General features: G+C 35.9%; 8 protein-coding genes across 8 annotated transcripts; 4 read left to right on the top strand and 4 right to left on the bottom strand.

Annotated features, from left to right (window-relative positions):
- Window positions 1–1,568: 1,568 nt before the first annotated feature.
- Window positions 1,569–2,972, bottom strand: RHIMIDRAFT_221615 (peroxisomal biogenesis factor 11). Its single transcript, XM_023607436.1, has 4 exons — window positions 2,419–2,972; window positions 2,125–2,357; window positions 1,945–2,055; window positions 1,569–1,891 (listed from the first exon to the last, which is right to left on the bottom strand). The coding sequence occupies exons 1-4, from the start codon at window positions 2,749–2,751 to the stop codon at window positions 1,837–1,839; spliced, it is 732 nt and encodes a 243-aa protein (XP_023471088.1). The 5' UTR covers window positions 2,752–2,972; the 3' UTR covers window positions 1,569–1,836.
- On the bottom strand, window positions 2,949–3,694 carry RHIMIDRAFT_253819 (uncharacterized protein). Its single transcript, XM_023611050.1, has 3 exons — window positions 3,598–3,694; window positions 3,247–3,533; window positions 2,949–3,197 (listed from the first exon to the last, which is right to left on the bottom strand). Exons 1-3 carry the CDS (start codon window positions 3,635–3,637, stop codon window positions 3,141–3,143), a joined length of 384 nt encoding a protein of 127 aa, XP_023471087.1. The 5' UTR covers window positions 3,638–3,694; the 3' UTR covers window positions 2,949–3,140.
- Window positions 3,695–4,594: 900 nt separating this feature from the next.
- RHIMIDRAFT_232811 (uncharacterized protein) lies at window positions 4,595–5,895 on the top strand (the record flags this gene model as incomplete). The annotated part of the gene is made up of 3 exons (XM_023607818.1): window positions 4,595–4,781; window positions 4,840–5,703; window positions 5,762–5,895. The coding sequence occupies 3 exons, from the start codon at window positions 4,595–4,597 to the stop codon at window positions 5,893–5,895; spliced, it is 1,185 nt and encodes a 394-aa protein (XP_023471086.1).
- A 237-nt stretch (window positions 5,896–6,132) lies between these two features.
- On the top strand, window positions 6,133–6,492 carry RHIMIDRAFT_243456 (uncharacterized protein; the record flags this gene model as incomplete). Its single annotated transcript, XM_023609943.1, has 1 exon — window positions 6,133–6,492. The coding sequence occupies one exon, from the start codon at window positions 6,133–6,135 to the stop codon at window positions 6,490–6,492; it is 360 nt and encodes a 119-aa protein (XP_023471085.1).
- Window positions 6,493–8,158: 1,666 nt separating this feature from the next.
- Window positions 8,159–8,527, top strand: RHIMIDRAFT_232809 (uncharacterized protein; the record flags this gene model as incomplete). The annotated part of the gene is made up of 1 exon (XM_023607817.1): window positions 8,159–8,527. The coding sequence occupies one exon, from the start codon at window positions 8,159–8,161 to the stop codon at window positions 8,525–8,527; it is 369 nt and encodes a 122-aa protein (XP_023471084.1).
- A 1,443-nt stretch (window positions 8,528–9,970) lies between these two features.
- On the bottom strand, window positions 9,971–11,077 carry RHIMIDRAFT_232808 (DNA glycosylase; the record flags this gene model as incomplete). The annotated part of the gene is made up of 5 exons (XM_023607816.1): window positions 9,971–10,210; window positions 10,266–10,388; window positions 10,444–10,770; window positions 10,821–10,929; window positions 10,965–11,077. The coding sequence occupies 5 exons, from the start codon at window positions 11,075–11,077 to the stop codon at window positions 9,971–9,973; spliced, it is 912 nt and encodes a 303-aa protein (XP_023471083.1).
- Window positions 11,078–12,823: 1,746 nt separating this feature from the next.
- RHIMIDRAFT_296677 (uncharacterized protein) lies at window positions 12,824–14,866 on the top strand (the record flags this gene model as incomplete). Its single annotated transcript, XM_023614258.1, has 1 exon — window positions 12,824–14,866. The coding sequence occupies one exon, from the start codon at window positions 12,824–12,826 to the stop codon at window positions 14,711–14,713; it is 1,890 nt and encodes a 629-aa protein (XP_023471082.1). The 3' UTR covers window positions 14,714–14,866.
- RHIMIDRAFT_187164 (alpha/beta-hydrolase) lies at window positions 14,824–15,980 on the bottom strand (the record flags this gene model as incomplete). Its single annotated transcript, XM_023605879.1, has 6 exons — window positions 14,824–14,985; window positions 15,030–15,092; window positions 15,151–15,396; window positions 15,449–15,595; window positions 15,650–15,793; window positions 15,861–15,980. Coding segments are annotated over 6 exons (882 nt in total), but the record flags the coding sequence as incomplete, so codon positions are not given.
- Between the last annotated feature and the right edge of the window lie 966 nt (window positions 15,981–16,946).

Raw genomic sequence — 16,946 nt, 5'->3', positions numbered from 1 at the left:
TAAACAGGTCTTAACTTTTGTTATAAAAGTTCCTGCTCTTATTCTTTTATCATCACACCTTTACGAACCTAACAATTGATCTTTTAATAATATCTAGTGGCCACTATACTATACAAACCTCTGCTTAAACGCAAACCTTATTCAAACCTTTGACTTATAACAAGCCTACTCAACCCACTCTAATGAAAGAAGAAAAATTACATTGAGATTGTCAGAAATATTTCATCTTTGTATTTGATACCCTTTTTGGAATCTTGTACTCTGCATGCCTTATGCAAGTTTTTATGATTTATGAGTTATGACTTATCATATATCATTTATCATTTATCATATATCTTATATCTTATATTGCATATTAACTTATATAAACAGTATAAATATCCCCAAATTATTCATGAAATAAACAACATCTAAGAATCATCTTATCCTCAGATCACAATAACTTCTATTATTTAATCTTATATCTTAAGCAACAATTGCTTAATAACCTTTTTATTTTACCTTTTTACTTTATCTCACAAGACTTAGCATTATATTGCTCTATATTGATCTTATACTAAGATCTGCTGGTCACTATAATATCAAAACCTACTTATAAAACTTATTTTAAAACTTACTACTAACACTTTTCCCCTTACTAACACCCAGTAATATTATGATTAGTAGATTGTACAACGCAGACCTCAAAAGGTCTTTTTATTATTATTATTATCCATAACATTTTCAACAGTATATAAATATCCTCTTATTTTTATGAAATAAAAAGTAGTGAATTCAGTATTGAAACAAGTAGTAAAATAACTACTCAATCACTCATCCTTTTATATTCTTTTCTTATTTACTTTTATACAAGTCTTAAAGACTTTCCTTTTATTTTATCTTTCATCTTTTGATTTACTTACTTAATTGATCTGTCAAAGATCTGGTGGATCACAGACAAGCGACCTACTCGTACAAGAATATCTAACTTTTACAAGACCTAACGTCTCCAAATCTCTTAAAACCCTACTTTACACTCTTATATATAAGGTAGCCTAATAAGACATAGCCTGTCACAGCATCCTTATTTTCCTTTCCTACTATACTTTAACATCACTTATAAAAATGCTACATCACTTGTATTTTTATAATTCTACTTTTATTTATCGAAGGCTTTATATTTGATAACAGATCTTTGTTTGAACTTTACAAGAAGAGATCTGGTGGCCACAAGCTTTTGACCCTAATAGCCTTTGAATTCGCTCTATCTACTCATCTTATCACAAGGAGCTTAGCTTAAATCTTTAAATCGACGGTCAAGAACTAACCCAAAACATAAAAGTTACAGCAACTCTTTTGCAAATCATTAAAAACTTATCATGATTGTTCATAAAAACTATTTATAAAAAAATTCTTATTCTTTTGATAATTACCTCTTAAAAAAGATCTTCGTATAAATTTAATTGATGAAAGCAGATGCAATCGATTCTTTATTGGGCCTCTTTTAATTGATTACTTTAAAAGAAATATTCTTCGGTAGTTGGCTTTTATTGCGAATCAGATCACTACGACTGCTGAAAGTAGAAATGGTGCCTTAAAAAAGTCAATACACATTGTGAATAAAGTTTATTAAACGCGTCATCCGTTCATATTCCCTAATGCTGAATATCTCATGTGTATATTTAAACTAAAGACTATATGCTTGCTTATTTTAAAAACAAGAATCTGTAGATTCCCGTCTCATAAAACCGAATAGGAAAAAAGTACTTTTGTACATGCAAAATGCTTATAAATTCAGCTATCATGCAGGGTATTGTGCGTTTGTTTATACATGAATATGTTTATTAAAAGAATATATTAAGCGTTCACTTTTTTCCACTGAGTATTCATTGCCAAGAAAGAGGTAGTCATACTATGAATAACGAAGTTAATATATAACTGCATTGAATCCTTGCAATGACTTACCCAGCTAAACCAACAATTCCTTCATCGGCTTTAAGGTAGCCTAACCCAGCAAGGGGAATAATCGTGTCTACAGCATCCTGAATAAACTGGTATCTAGTGTTGTATTTGTCTCTAATTTTTCAAAGAAAAAGAATAAGTATGAACGCATGTGATTAGCCATTTTCCATTCATTCAGCTTACTTGGCAAGAACCTTCTCCTGAGTCTTCAACTCAACTGTTTGTGATTCTGTCTTTTCTGAAGAGTTGACAAGAGCCTTACGGGTCTTTTCAAGCATATGTTCACGAATGCTCAATTGTCTAAATTTATACAGACCTGAGAGCAAAGAGGCCGCAAGAGCAATCAACCAGCATCGTTGGCCGAATTCAGTGATTTGCTTAATATTAGAAGGCTTATAAAAGTTGATCGAGTTTGCCTATAGATTGTGTGCACATACGTAAGCAAAAAAATTACAAACTAATAATAGACAAACTTACCAACACGAGGGCTTCACTCATGTAGTAAAAGAACATACCGGCTTGCTTCAATACGGCAGTATAGCGCAAAACTTCGTCAGAAAGACCCAAGCTCTTGACGCCGACTTGAGCAAACTCGACAGGCTTAAAAAGACGGAAGAACTTTCGGCCATTACCAAGATGAGTCTTTAGGTCAGCCCATCGCTGAATTGTCTCCTTGGGTGCACCGTTGCGGAATAAATAGTACGCATAAAAGCGAGCAAAGTATTGGACAAAACGGCAGAGTTTTTCTCTACCTACAGTGGTAGCCATATAACGGTTGAAAGCGTCAACTTGCGCGTGAGTAAGGACCATGGTTAGAGTTTAAGAAAAAGCGAAAAAAAGAGAAAGAAGTGTTTAAAAAGTCGAATGCTCATGAAAACAAAAAGATAGAGAGGGGGTGCAAGAGGATATCACATGAAATCGTGACAGCTCTTTCCTTTTCCTTTCAATCTAATGACTAAGATTGCACTTTCGTGTGATATTTTTTGATGTAGTCTCTCTTTTTGTTTTTCTCTCTCTCTTTTTCTTTTCTTTATATGACACTGATTTATGTGGCCTAACTGAAGTCAATTCCTACTCTTATTACTTATTCAAAGCTTATAGAAAGCTTTTCCCTCTTTTTTTTAGATGTTCAGTAAAATATATATAAAGTATATTACACTATGACAAGGTTAAATAAGGTATGGTATAAATAAATATCATCAAGAAAAGCTGACGAATTTAGGATCCAATGGCAATCCCGTTTCAGGATCAATATTCTGAGAGAAAGAATGAGCCATTGTTTACTATGTATACTTTGTAACTTACATTCTTTTTTAATAGTCTTTGCTGTCGAATAAGTCGAGCTTGATCAAACGAAACTTTTTGCTTTCTCATAATTTTCAGTATCTCTTCCTTATCCTTTAAACCGGCTCTTTGGTCTTCTTCATCCAAATTGGTTGTTAAATCAAATTGAGAACTTGTTAAACCGTCCTCAATATCTGTCTCAAAGGAGCCTTCATTGGTGGGTAATAGGTGATATCCTAAAAGACGGTTGGTTTTGTCTGCAATGATTGAACCAAATTGAAGAATATGGGCTCGATAAAACCAACATACTATAATGATGATAATAATGAGTTGGATTAAGAAAGAGAGGAGGTCGGATGATGATATGCTTACTTGCAATTAGTAACAGAAAAAGGGCCAAATATATCAACATTCTTTCTTTGTTCTTTAGAGTTTAATAGAAAGGAGAAAAAAGAACAAAAAAAAAAAAAAGCTCAGCTCTTTCTCCTTCCTCTCTCCGTTTCATGTCTATTACCTTGTGTATAAACCACGTGATCTATTTTTCAATAAAATTACATCATGGAAATAATTATAAGTGAGCTATTTTTTTTCTTATTCTCTTTGATATAATGGATTTTCGTATTGTTGTTGCAGTTGATGGGTCAAGCGGGTCAAAAAAAGCGATAGAATACGCAGCGGATCTATATTCACGATGTGCGTGCTCATGCAAGATTGAAATTCTTTATTGTATTGGTATTAATCCTCCCAAGGGGACTACTGCCTTACATTTATTGTAAGTTTACGATAAAAAAAGAAGGGAATATACATTTACAACCTTTAAGGAGTGGCTTGGATCGCATTAATAACATTGAAATAAAACAAGAAGCCATGGAGGAAGTGGCTGAATTAAAAAAGTTCATCGCACAATTTAATATAAAGGCAAGTTTTTTCATAAATGAAGGGGGAGTAATTAATAACAATAAATAGAATATTGAATTTATCACAAAGGAAGGATCATCTCATGTAGGAAGTATTATTGAAGAATATATTAATCAAAATCCACCCAATATGTTAGTATTAGGGTCATCCAACAAAGAAGGGCTTGAAAAGTAAGTAGTTATAGTAATGAATATATGGTTGTTAAGGGCTTTTTTTTTTAGATTCATTTTGGGCTCAGTTAGTGATTACTGTCTACATCATTGTCAGTGTCCTGTTACGATTATTAAGAGCAAGTGAGCTCTGGTTGCAGTTACACATTATATTTCTAAAAATATAAGGGTTTTTATCCTAAAATGGAGCGTCCAGACTTTGTTTTGAAACCCGGCGTAAAAGTTATAATAATAGAAATTTTTGTTTTTCTTTCTTCTTTACATCTTTTTCACACAAAAGAATGACTAAATTGACATCTTCATCAATAACAAATCAATCAAGGATGAAGAGTTGGATCAGTCTTCCTGTCATTGTTCTATTCTTTGTTGTATTCTTTTTCATCTCTTCTTTAAGGATTAAAATAATCTATACTACAACTACTATTACTACAACAACATCAACAACACCATCAGCAGGAGATGAACAAGGTACATAAAGCAATTTATTACCTATTGTATGTATTTATATATATTGATCACCTTATAGTCTTGTTGGAAAACAAAGAGGCTGAGCCGCTTGTTAAACATGTTACAAAACCTTATCCCAAGCCAAATTCTTATCCATTCACGATTGTTACAGCATCAAGTGCAAATCATCTCTGTTCATTAGAAAACTTTTTATATTCTTTATATGATTTACGTTCACAATTCAAGCCAAATGAATTTCCTCGTATTGTTGTTTACAATATCGGAATGAACAGAACTCAACTACCTATCCTTGATCAATTTGTCGAAACTGGTCTTGTGGATGATCTCGTCACGTTTGATTATTTCAAATACCCACGCTTTTGGGATGTCGCTATCAACGCTGGTGAATATGCCTGGAAGACTGGTATTGTGCATGAAGCAAGCGAGAGATATGCTGAGAATGGTATCCTTGTGTGGCTGGATGCTGGCAATATTGTCACACCTGAATTCATTAAATCAATTCCGACAGTCATTCGCAAAGGCGGGGGGTTCTGGTCACCCAGATCATCCAAGGCCATGAAGGACTGGACTCATCCTGGTATGTATGAATACTTCAACGCAGACCCGAAAGCCTATGCACGTAATGGAAACTGTAATGGTGCTGCTATTGGTTTTGATGTGTCTAATAAGAATGTCATGAAGCAGCTGATTGAGCCCTGGTATCAATGTGGACTAGATAAGAACTGTATTGCTCCACCTGGTTCTTCAAGAGAAAATCATAGACAGGATCAAGCTGCTCTTACATTTTTAGCCTACAGGGCTGGTTTTAGCTGTACGAAATCACCTAATTATTACAAGTTACAGACTCATAGAGATCACTCTTGTCGATCCGAGTTAATGGCATTGGATCTTCAGGAGAAACTGAATCATCCTAGTTCTATTGGTAAATTGTTTCCTTTTTATTGATATTATTACAGTGCCTTAACCAATGCTTTATATAGATTACCCCAAGTGGTATGGAAGCAATACTCTACAATTATATCATCATCCTGAATGGAGATATCCAGAAGACAAAGTACCCGAGCAACTAAAAAGGATCTTGAACCCACCATCAGCGGACCAATTAGTTGCTTAGCAGCATCATATATCTTGTAAATAGTGTCTGTTTTGAAAAAAATAAAAGGCGAAGCTCTTTAGTATATTTATACGTTACACTAACTACGGCGAAAACAATTGCTTCAACTATGCCACCTTTCGACATAAATAACAATAATTTAATAAATACGGATGGTGCTCTCACTCAGGAAGCAGTAGTTACTTTGCTTTCATAGTTTGAGAGTTACCGCAAATCTTATATCCTTATTGCGAGAAGATGAGCCAATTTCGTCGTAATGGATCCACTAAAACCGATCCACCCATGACCATATTTCGCTGTCATGGATGTGGAAAGATCTTTAAGGCTCGCGCCATGGTGTACATTATTCAATCGTTAGCTTCTTCTAACAGTCTTGGAAGCTCACCAAACAACGAAACTTCTGCAGTTTTCCACAATACACAACCTACCGAAAATAGTAACACAAGCGACCAGGCACACGATATGCAGCCCTTATTGGACATGATTAAACGCCTCTCAGCCGATCTTGCAGCATCCCGTGCAGAGGTAGCCAATTTACGTCAACAAGTGACCCAACTTCAAGAACAAGCGACACAGCAATCTATGAATATGAACTAACCCATCCATCACGAAGACGACGACCATCTCAGCTCCGAAGATTTTCCTGCACTACCCTCCAAAACATTTCCATGGCATAACCCTCAGCATATTTTCCAAATCAAGCGCAGACTTGCAGAGCATGAATAATAACGCCGATTGCAACGGTAAGAAGTAGCTGCACGCCTCCTATAGCCACCATCTGAGAACCGAGGATTTCAATACGTATACTTGCCAACTAAGGCACGAGTTCCTATTGGTCAAATTCGTACCCGCTTGAGAAAACTTGATATTACGAACAACCACATACTGGCTATACATTAACCAGACCGCAATGTTGTTGTATTACTTGTGCATAATGATTATGTGAATGAGCTTCGTAAGCAATTAGAATGCTTTAAAGTTACCCTTAAGGATGATTTTGATCCTTGTGATCCCAAAGTTTTACAATATCCTAGGCATGCACTTATACAGTTATGACACTGTTGGGTATTCTTTTGGTTGTAAACTCGATTCTCGCGGCAAAAATAATTTAAACTATAATTCTTTCCCTTCCTTATTTGAAATAGTCTATTTATTTTGTTGTGATTGCCCATATTATGCAGATGGAGCTCCGGTGATTTTGGAAGAAGTTGTAGGTTCCTGAGCCTTTTCTTTTTCTTTGCCTTTGAGCTTCTTTTGCGGCTCACACTACGGAGTATTTTCTTACCTAAGGTAAGGTTTTGTGTGTTAGACTGGCTGTTTATCTACATCAAGTTTGGCAGTGCAGCTTACTCCTTCTTTTCCTAGATGTTAAAACTGGTTGAAAATCGTCGTCTGAACTGTCTTCTACATACTTCTCAAGCAAGTCTGTAATGACAACATCAATTGTATGGTCAGTAACACACTTTGATTCAGAACAAGACACTGAGCCTGCCTCTTTCTCTTGTAGATGATTTCCTTTGGATTGAAGAGACTTAAATATCCTCCTTTTCTGTCTGTTGAGCTGGGCACCTCCTTGGGATCGATTGTAAAAAACTTAGACTGCAAACACAATGATTGATGGATGTACGCCAGCCAAAACTTTGTATTTTAAATGGTAAATCTCTCAAAAAAGGCCATGGCAATTTTATTTACATCATTTTTTTTTGAATAGCATTGGAGAAAACAACATCATAGACATTAGTAACGAATCATCAGGAATCCAGTTGGATATGTTCACACTCGAGAAAAAAACCTATCGTCAACCATTTGAAGTCTAATGAAATAGTCTATGAAAGGTATGACCAACGATGATATAAAAGCAGTCATCAGTGTAGATTATTACTTCTTTATATAAAAGGATACACTTCTTTAAACGATAATCCTTCTTATGGTAAAAGCAGTATCATAACCCAGATCATGAAATGAAAAGTCTTCTTTACGAACTCAGGAATCGTTAGTAATTATAACCCACGCTTAGAATAGTGGCTTACCAGCCATTTGATAACAGCTATAAATAGTAGATCATTAATTTATTTGTATGTTCCTTCTGTCTTTATCTCAAAATAAAGATTAGTCTCAAAGAGTACTTCTTTTGTCTTTGTTTTGTGTCTTATAAACCATTACATAACAGATGCTGCCCAAATGATATCCGCAATCGGTAAAGGATCTGATCGATTACGAACAGTAGGATGAGGAGCATCAGAATTGTACAACGAAATTTGATATGTCTTCGAAGAAGGCGGAGACGAGCAGACTATGTAAACTATCCTGGAAAAGGCTAGGAGGTTTGCAGCTTACTACTTTGCAACAGGAAAAGAACTGGATAGAGATGCCAAAGAACTATAAACAAAGGCGCTTCGTCTCCCAGACAGCCTCAAATATCGAGAATGACGACGAAGACGACAACAAAAACCTCTTTTTCTCCTTTGAGGTTATTGAAAAGATTCAAAAGACTAGATTTGAAGAGTCCGCCATCAAGCGATCTAGCTATTCATCAAAAACACATGGTGGATTCAATGGTAGAGGACGCTCCAATGAAGGTAGTTTCAGAGTGTTGTATTCAGCTTTGGTTGTTATTGAAAAAAGGTTATGAAGTCGATGGCTTGCGAATTAGATTTTTTATTAAGAAGAGCTGTCTATTATTAAATTAAGTTTGCTATTTATATTTAGTGTCGCCACTGACATTATTTATGTTTATATTATTATTGTTATATTAGTGGCTACTATAGCTATTATTATTATAAGTTATTCTTATCAGATACGATAGAGGAATGTAAAGTAGAATGTATGCTCTACCGTAAGATTATACTCGAGTTGTTATAATGATTATCTCATCAAACACGTCAGCTTCTATTGATGGTACCTAGGTCTTATCTATTTGGTCATTTAATGAGTCTGCTTTAATAAAGATCTATGTCCCTTGGTTTCTTCATTATGTATTCACGTGATCCATAGTTAATCTTCTCTGCCAGGAGTTGCTTGCATAGGATTAAACACTTGTGAACTGAAGAGAGAGTGATGTTTTTATATATTATAAAGCAAGATAATAGCTTAGCATAAAATAAAATAAAGTCTCTGATAACTTGTTTTTGAAATGCGGGGTTTTCAAAGGGTGTCTGTAAATTGCCTTTTTGTAGGTTTAGCTGTCTAAGTCTGATTGGAAGCAATTAAGGTTCAGATAATCTTACAAAAGTAGAAACCTTTTACACTCCTTTGGCTCGCTTTTTTTCCCTAGATTTTTTTTTTATTAACCCAACCAAAAGAACATAATGGGATCTAAGAGTGTTTCCAGCTTTCTGTCGACCAAGCTTTATCAATACGAACTCCAAACTGCTTTATACATGTTGGAACCATGGGAGAAGGCATTATTTAGTAATATTTTTTATAATATATATATAAAATATTCTGTTTTACAGGATTTATACTAACAATTATGATATAGACACTATCGTACTAAGCATCATTTCTTTATCATTCATTACCATGTATCAATATACTCCTTTACTCTTTAAATTTGTTGTTTAAAAAACATAGTAATTAATCATCAATATCATCACCATCGTTCATCTACAATAATAAAAGCCTAATTTTTTGATTTGACTCAACATGTAAAATGATTGGTTGCGATTATAGAACCTAGGATGTCTTGGCAGACAGCAAAAAAAAATCTAGAGCATAAAGTCATCCATTCATTCATGCTCGAGTGTTTTGTTAATTGTTGTATTTACTTCCTTGTACATAGTCAGTGGTCTCTTTATTATTACGTATTGACATCAACTCTTCTAGAACCCTCGCTGAGGGTTCTCTGGTAATTTTTTGGTTCGTCATTCTACTTTAGTCAATATTAAGCCGAGGCTTAAATAAAACGAGCAATACGTACATCCAATTTGGCGATCAACTGCCTTTGCACTTTAATCTTTCTATGTGATGACATTCTTTTAGTACTCAAGAACCTCCGTTCTCCTTTTTTGTGAAAATACACTTTAAATTTGTACGTTGGTTACTACAAACTTGGCTTAGCAAGACTATTATTTATTTATACAGTCGAGATATCAGATATTTTCCACAATAACCAAGAGCATAACGAACGATATGGTTTCCAGATATGTGTCAACTCTTCCATTTGTTCCAAAGTAGGAAACATTTTGTTCTTCTTAGCATCTGATGGTATAGTCAGCCCAAAATGTTTGGCAATTCCTTTTCTAATAGCCAGGTCGCCGACCGGAAGGACATCCGGATGATGCAAGTTAAACATTAAAAACATATCTGCAGTCCACTATCAAATATTATAAGTACAACCACTACGCGAAATAAACAGTGACATTATGTACCTGGCCAATACCCTTCACAGTGCACAACTGCGCAGATATTTCCTGATCTGACATTTTGTCAAAGTGTTCAGGAGTAATTAGATTTTTATTAAACTTTTCTGCGAGGTCTCTAATCGAATCCACCTGTATGAAGTATATGTCAGAATTAGAACATGCAAGCTATTACGAGGCATAATACCTTTCGGGCAGATAATCCAGCCGATCTCAATTCTTCTACTGTCTTTGCAAGTACTTGGCTAGGCGTGGGAAAAGTATCATCAAACAGTTTCAGGAATTTGTTATAGATTGAGGCAGCGGCTTTACCATGGATTTGTTGGTATACAATGGATCGTGTCAATGATCGAAAAGGATTGGATCCATCTGCATTCTCTAGCCGAACCTTAAATTCGGCAATAGTTTCCTTTGTGAGATAAGCACCTAGTTTAGGATCATGTAGTTTTATATGCTCTACTGCCTTTGACACTTCAAACTTTCTCAATAAATCATATTGCGTATGTTCAAAAGTCTAACAAGAATTAGAATATTTCGATTAAAGACACTTTTAGAGATATTAACCTTGAGTTCATCTTGAACAGTGGTACTGATTACAGTAGTAGTTGTATTTGTAGAAACAGTAGTTGATTTATCTATTTTCTGCTTTTTGTTGGTAGCTGCTGCTCGAGTCCTGCATAAACATTCATTAATACAAATCGTTCGAACACACTCTTGGATACTTGCTGCTTCCTCTTTGGCTTAGAAATCTTTTTCTCTTTATAGCTAATTGTAATTTTTTTAGCTATTCTTGTGCTTTTACGAACAGTGGCAGTTGACATGTAGGAAAGAAAATAATAAAAAAATTTACTGCGCATGAACAGAAGAGAAAAGCTACAGGCGGAAGATGAAACTGTATCTGCCATTTAAATGTTTGTTTATTTACAAAATGCAGTGAAGGTATTGTAATTATTGCTAAAAATGGGTTAAAAGACATTCATATGCTTTATTAAACAATGATGTATTGGTACAAGGGCTAATTTCACTTTGTAAGTCTTTATACTTGCATTGTTTTTGAAAAAGCTAGCAACTAGTAAGAGTATTATCTTCTAAACCGATGAATGGGTGAACTAATGTTCCTTTTTCTACTTTGAAAAGTCAAAAGTAAATAACGTCAAATTAATAGTGTGTTATATAGCTTATTATTTCCATTTATAAAAGTAGCATTGCATTCCAAGGCCCTTATTGATCCTCTTTTAACTGATTTCTGGAAAGTTGTGATAATCATATAGTCGTCGTATGCATACCGCTTGATGTCCAATAGTGGTCTTACCTTTTTTTTTATGGGCTTCAAGCAGCCAAGGATAGTCTGAAAAACCGCGGACGGGATAAAAGGATGTCCATTGAAAATAAAACATCCAGTGTGCACGACAAATGCACCAAAGGGCGTAATCGACAGTACTTTCATTAGAGAAAGCAGAAAGCTTTGAGGAGGAAACCATAAATGAAGCAGTGCTTGCTTAATGGTATTGGCTGTCAAAGTTAATTCACCAAAGAAATGATGTCAAACTCGAGCCCATACTTTGGATTTTTGTGGTATAACAAAATAAAAACGACCTTTTTCGGTGTTTTCACTCTGTAAGCAAATGCATCTTACTTCTTGTCCAAGTTGTAACCTTTTTTTTTCACTTCTTACACTTATATCAAAGCACCAAATGTGCTAATAATTTTAAAAGTGTTCAAGGTTAGAGTAGGCTTAATTCTGCTATAAGATGAGACTGGGCTGGGTACTTTCACACGATGTAAGTAATTCAGAGACATATGAATTCATTCGATTCTATATTTCAGATTGTAAAATACCGTGATTATAGATAGAGTTGAGCTTGGCTGCCTAACTGTAGAGACAAGATACTTCAAGAGTTATTTATGCAGCGAAGATAAAGCAACTTATTTAACCAACCTGTTGTTTTAATATATAGTAACTTGTAGGATTATATATAGACACAATCCGTCCAATTATTGAATTGAACAGAACTTGATTGTTAGTTGCGCCAAAGAATATAATACTTACATATCAAGCTTGTTTACCTCCTTCTCATCGTCAAGAGGAATCTAGTGCAATTGTCATTGTATTAAAGTCAATTCATGTGTAACATTGTCATATGAAAGTAAAAATTTAATGAAAAGGTTAACCATAAAACAATAGAGGATGTAACCTTCCAAAATAGTTCATATTGTCAGAGTCTTTTTTTATAACCTTACAAGCACTTTAACATTGGAGATGAAGTCAGATAGATACATCGGCTGTGCGAAATTTCCTAAAGTCACTAATCTGTTACTATGGTAATATGTATAGTGAATAAGCAATGTATTTGTTTATTTTGATACTGTCATGCCCCCTGTTGCATTGCCTATTTCAGATAGGCTCTCCCTTAATGGCCACTTTCTTTTTACCAAAAATATTACTGTACGGATGCACAACAAAAAAGGGAACAATACATACGCCCTGGTTGACAAATCAGATCAATAAAAAGCCCAAAATATCCTTTCCACTTTCTCTTTCTTTTATCTTTTTCTCTCTTTTAGCCATGTCGGAATCGAATAAGGAGCAATCGACTTCTTCACTCACGGGGGAATACAACTTCCGTTTCTATGTTCGTCTTCATCTTTGTTGGATACTTGCCATTATTGCCATCTTTCTAGGGCAAGCATGGTGGCTGATCCCTCTTCCTGGTGATTCACTCCTTCCTCCGTATCGAACTTATCCTGCTAGTGTTCTAAAGGCCTTTTTTGAAGGACTTGCAGCTATCTTAGCGGCACGATCTTTAGTTGTAGCTTTAATCAAGGTATTTACCAACGGAATCTATCCTGATTCAGTCATCAGGTTCCAATCGGCTGGTGGGGTAGAGGCTATCTACAGCGGCATTCGATATCGATCTGGTTTCCGATATATCATTATTGCTTCGCTCATTCCTGTAGCTTGTCTATTGGGTAATCTTTTGCAAGCCGAATTTCAATCGTCTACTACCATCTTTTACCATCTTGAAGAAAGTAGTCTCAGTATGAATGCTGCTCAGTGTCAGCATACTACTGAAAGCCAATATAATTTGGCATCCACCGCTTATTCAAAAGGCATGATCTCTAATTCACTTTCTGACGCATCTTCCATCATCAGCGGATTTAATCAGTCAACGACGACTTCCCCTTCTAACTTTGGCGTGTCCCTGATTTCTGCAAACTTTACTCCTGTTTCAAACATTTCGGTGCAAGCTCCCCACCAAAGCATTTTTACGAAAAGACATCATGAGCCCTGTCATGACGAAGATGATGGGACAGCTAGTGGTAATACAGCGGATAGTTCATCAAACAGCACTGCTTCCACAAATGGGCAGTCTAATAATAGTTCTGGTTCAATTACTCCGCCTGCCGGGCAAACACCTACCGTCTCTGCTAACGTGCCGTCATCATCTGCAATCAACGGTACTCCTGCATCTGCGTCCATTACGACAAATGATGGAAATGGCAGCAGCAACAACAGTAATTTGGCTTCTAACAGTCAAAATCAAAGGGATTCCAATGCAACGACAGCTTCCATGACTGCATCGCAGCAGCAACAACAGCAGAGCAACACGACTTTAATATACATCGATGGTGAGCCTATTATCAGCCTTGCTACACAGTTGCAATACCTCCAGACGCTTAAACGCATACCTTTAAGCAGCACCGTTTTCAATGGAAGCGCTGATCTCTACGTTTTGCGACATACTTCAGCCAAACATGGTGAGGCAATCATTATTGTATCTAATCCTCCTGATGCTGTCAAGCCCGCTGGTTTTTACATTACTGCAAGGTCTACCAACTACACCTGCTTCTCGGGAACAGTACAACAATGTAGTGAGCATAGTGCAGTCACTTCAAATGCAGACAATAAAGTAGTTGCAGACGCTGTGGCTGAAGCCATGAGAAGTAACGTTGGACTATATGGTTCCACAGGCATGGTGTCCGACGTACTCAATGGACATTACCAAAACGATACTAAACTTGTGGACGCCTTGTTTACTAATCCTCTGTGTTCAGATTATGATACCTATCCTGTCAAAGGAAACGTCATTTACCCTTATACAAGAGCCACATGGTCTATTCTGGCAATTATCTGGGCTATTCTCTTGATTATCATTTGGGCTATTGGTGCTTATTTAATTGGCTATACAATTGAAGTCTTTTGTCATTTGACACAATACGGAAACCTGTTACCTCAAATCATCAGTAATTCGGCCATTTTTGTTGATGAACAAAGGGGAGAAGTGGTCAAACAGGAGATGTTTCTTAATTGGGAAAAGGTTGAACTTATTGCCCACAAGGAAAGCTCTGTGGAGATAGAAGTGGATCCGCCCCAGGCAGAAGAACAACAACATACACATGATCATCCTGATCATGATCATGGTTATGTTGTGACGACAGAAGAGCTTCCAGCATAAATGTATATTTAACTCTTTAATACTCTTTACTATTTTATATTATAAAAATTATAAAAATTATTTTCCTAATTAATACACAACAATAAACAAACTTAATCTCTTGGATCGTTATAAACCCATAATCCGCAGTCATCACAGTCTTGCTGTATTTCACATGGAGGTAAAGGGAACTCACTTGGCTTTTTAATAATATTTTCAATCACATCCCCTATTCTATGAGTTGCCAAATTTACTCTCCAACCATGGTCTTTGACTGTATCCCATATGCAGACCTATATAACATTAGTAACTTGTATCCCTTTTCTTTAGTACTCACTTTTCCTGCATGACATCGTGATTCCATAGCATATCCTGCATAATAACAACCACTCATCGGCCCCTATAAATAAAACTATAAGCTCCCTTTCTCTTTGGTGGGCTAAAATAAAAAAGCTTACTGTGCAGACTCCAATGAACAAAGGATCAGCCGTGTGACCAAAGTGCCAAATAGGTAAATTGGGAGCTCCAGGGGGTTGAGGCATATGTAGCCGTCGAGAGGCCAAACGATCACCAGGGCTTTCAAAGGTGACGGTTGGCACACCAAATGTCTGACCTACTAAGCTTGCAATCGCTCCACCAAGTGAATGGCCTGTTAACCAAATGGTAGCATTTGGATATTTATCATTGACACTCATGTATATACGCTGCATATATAAATTGTTGATATGGTATAGATACTATTAAATCTAGGCTTACATTCGCATAGTCATAATACAGTTCAGATGATACCAGTTTTTTCTCTAGACACTGACTATCACATGAGTATGTCTTATCGCTGCACTCACAAATGCCCTTCCATGTGCGATCCACTTTAGCACAGCAGCAAGAGAATAGCATATTGTCCTAAATTGACGTTGGTAAGAGTAGATCAATTTAAGAGGGTAACAATGGGCTTACATTAAACTTATCTTGTTCGCCCGTAGGTTCGGTATTAAATATTGAGCCACTTGTTCCTTTGAAGCCTATGATTAATAAAGAATTATCTGCATTCCCAAAGACATGGCCTCTCAATCCTTTATCTTCCCAACCAAATGTTGAATTCTGTATAGTTCGAATGATGCGGTTATTTCTTTCTCACAGTGTTGAATAAAGAGAAAAAAAGACTTACAATTCCCCACTCGGAATCCAAATCATACCATTGACCATTGCTTCCAACCTCAATGTATGCATCAAAGGACATCATTGATAGGGTCAGAATGGTATTATGATCTTTAATATTGGGCATCATGTAGAACGATGGTTCCAGATCTACCGGCTCGTTGAACAATCTCAGCAGCTTTGCATGCCGGTTTATCTTTTTAGGTTTAAAGGTAATTCCTGGAACTGATTTCACAGTGTAGTTTGTTGAAGCCATAGCATATTGCTCATTGTGTTGAGGTATGTCCAAGTATAGAATGTTGTTTGTATCTGGATCTAGACGATACACTTTCTTCAGTTCAAGTCGATCTACATGACTGTTTCCGGAAAGTAGTTGTTGCTCCTGACTCGGTTGCCATTGCTTCAATATATAGTTTTGAAAAACAATAATAAATAAGAATATGGTGCCAAGTATTGCTTTAAGAAAGACTATGGGCATTTGCAGTGAAAATACAAAGATTTGGGACTTGAAATAAAATTGAATAAAAGAATTTTATGCTGAATAAAATTTGCAGGTGAGTAGTAAAGTTTGACCAACACTACATAACCAGAAAATAGGCTAATGCTATGGGCGCTTCCTTGGAGCGCTACCCATGTTGCTTCTGCGACTTAACGCTACCAAAGCCTCTAACTAGCCTAACGTTTTTTAATAGAGTATTCTTTAATGCAATTACACATGAGCTAATTGGTCTTTAGTATGGAATATGACCCTTTAAAGTTCCGTATCATACATTTTCAACCAACAACCGATGAAATCGGAAACAGTACTCCTGTAAGCGTGATAAAAAGAAAGCAGAAAGCTTCAAGAACACTGGAAAAGACCTTGAACTTGATTTTCATGAAAGTGCTGCTTCAGTTACTGAGTTCAAGGAATCTGTTGGAAATTATGATGAATCGAAACTTATAAAAGGACAAAAAGAGCTAATTGAACGACCCATTGAAATCAATAGGCAAAGATGTATATAATGCTGCAATGGGTAAACTGGGTAAATCTCGATGACTTGCTCTACTTAAGGTCCTCAAGTTTTCGATTACTCCTGGGGAGGAAATTGGTACC

This window comes from Rhizopus microsporus, assembly GCF_002708625.1.
Source record: "Rhizopus microsporus ATCC 52813 unplaced genomic scaffold scaffold_1, whole genome shotgun sequence".
Taxonomy (NCBI): domain Eukaryota; kingdom Fungi; phylum Mucoromycota; class Mucoromycetes; order Mucorales; family Rhizopodaceae; genus Rhizopus; species Rhizopus microsporus.
The sequence above is the reverse complement of the archived record's forward strand: the minus strand, read 5'-3'. Positions and strand labels throughout refer to the sequence as shown.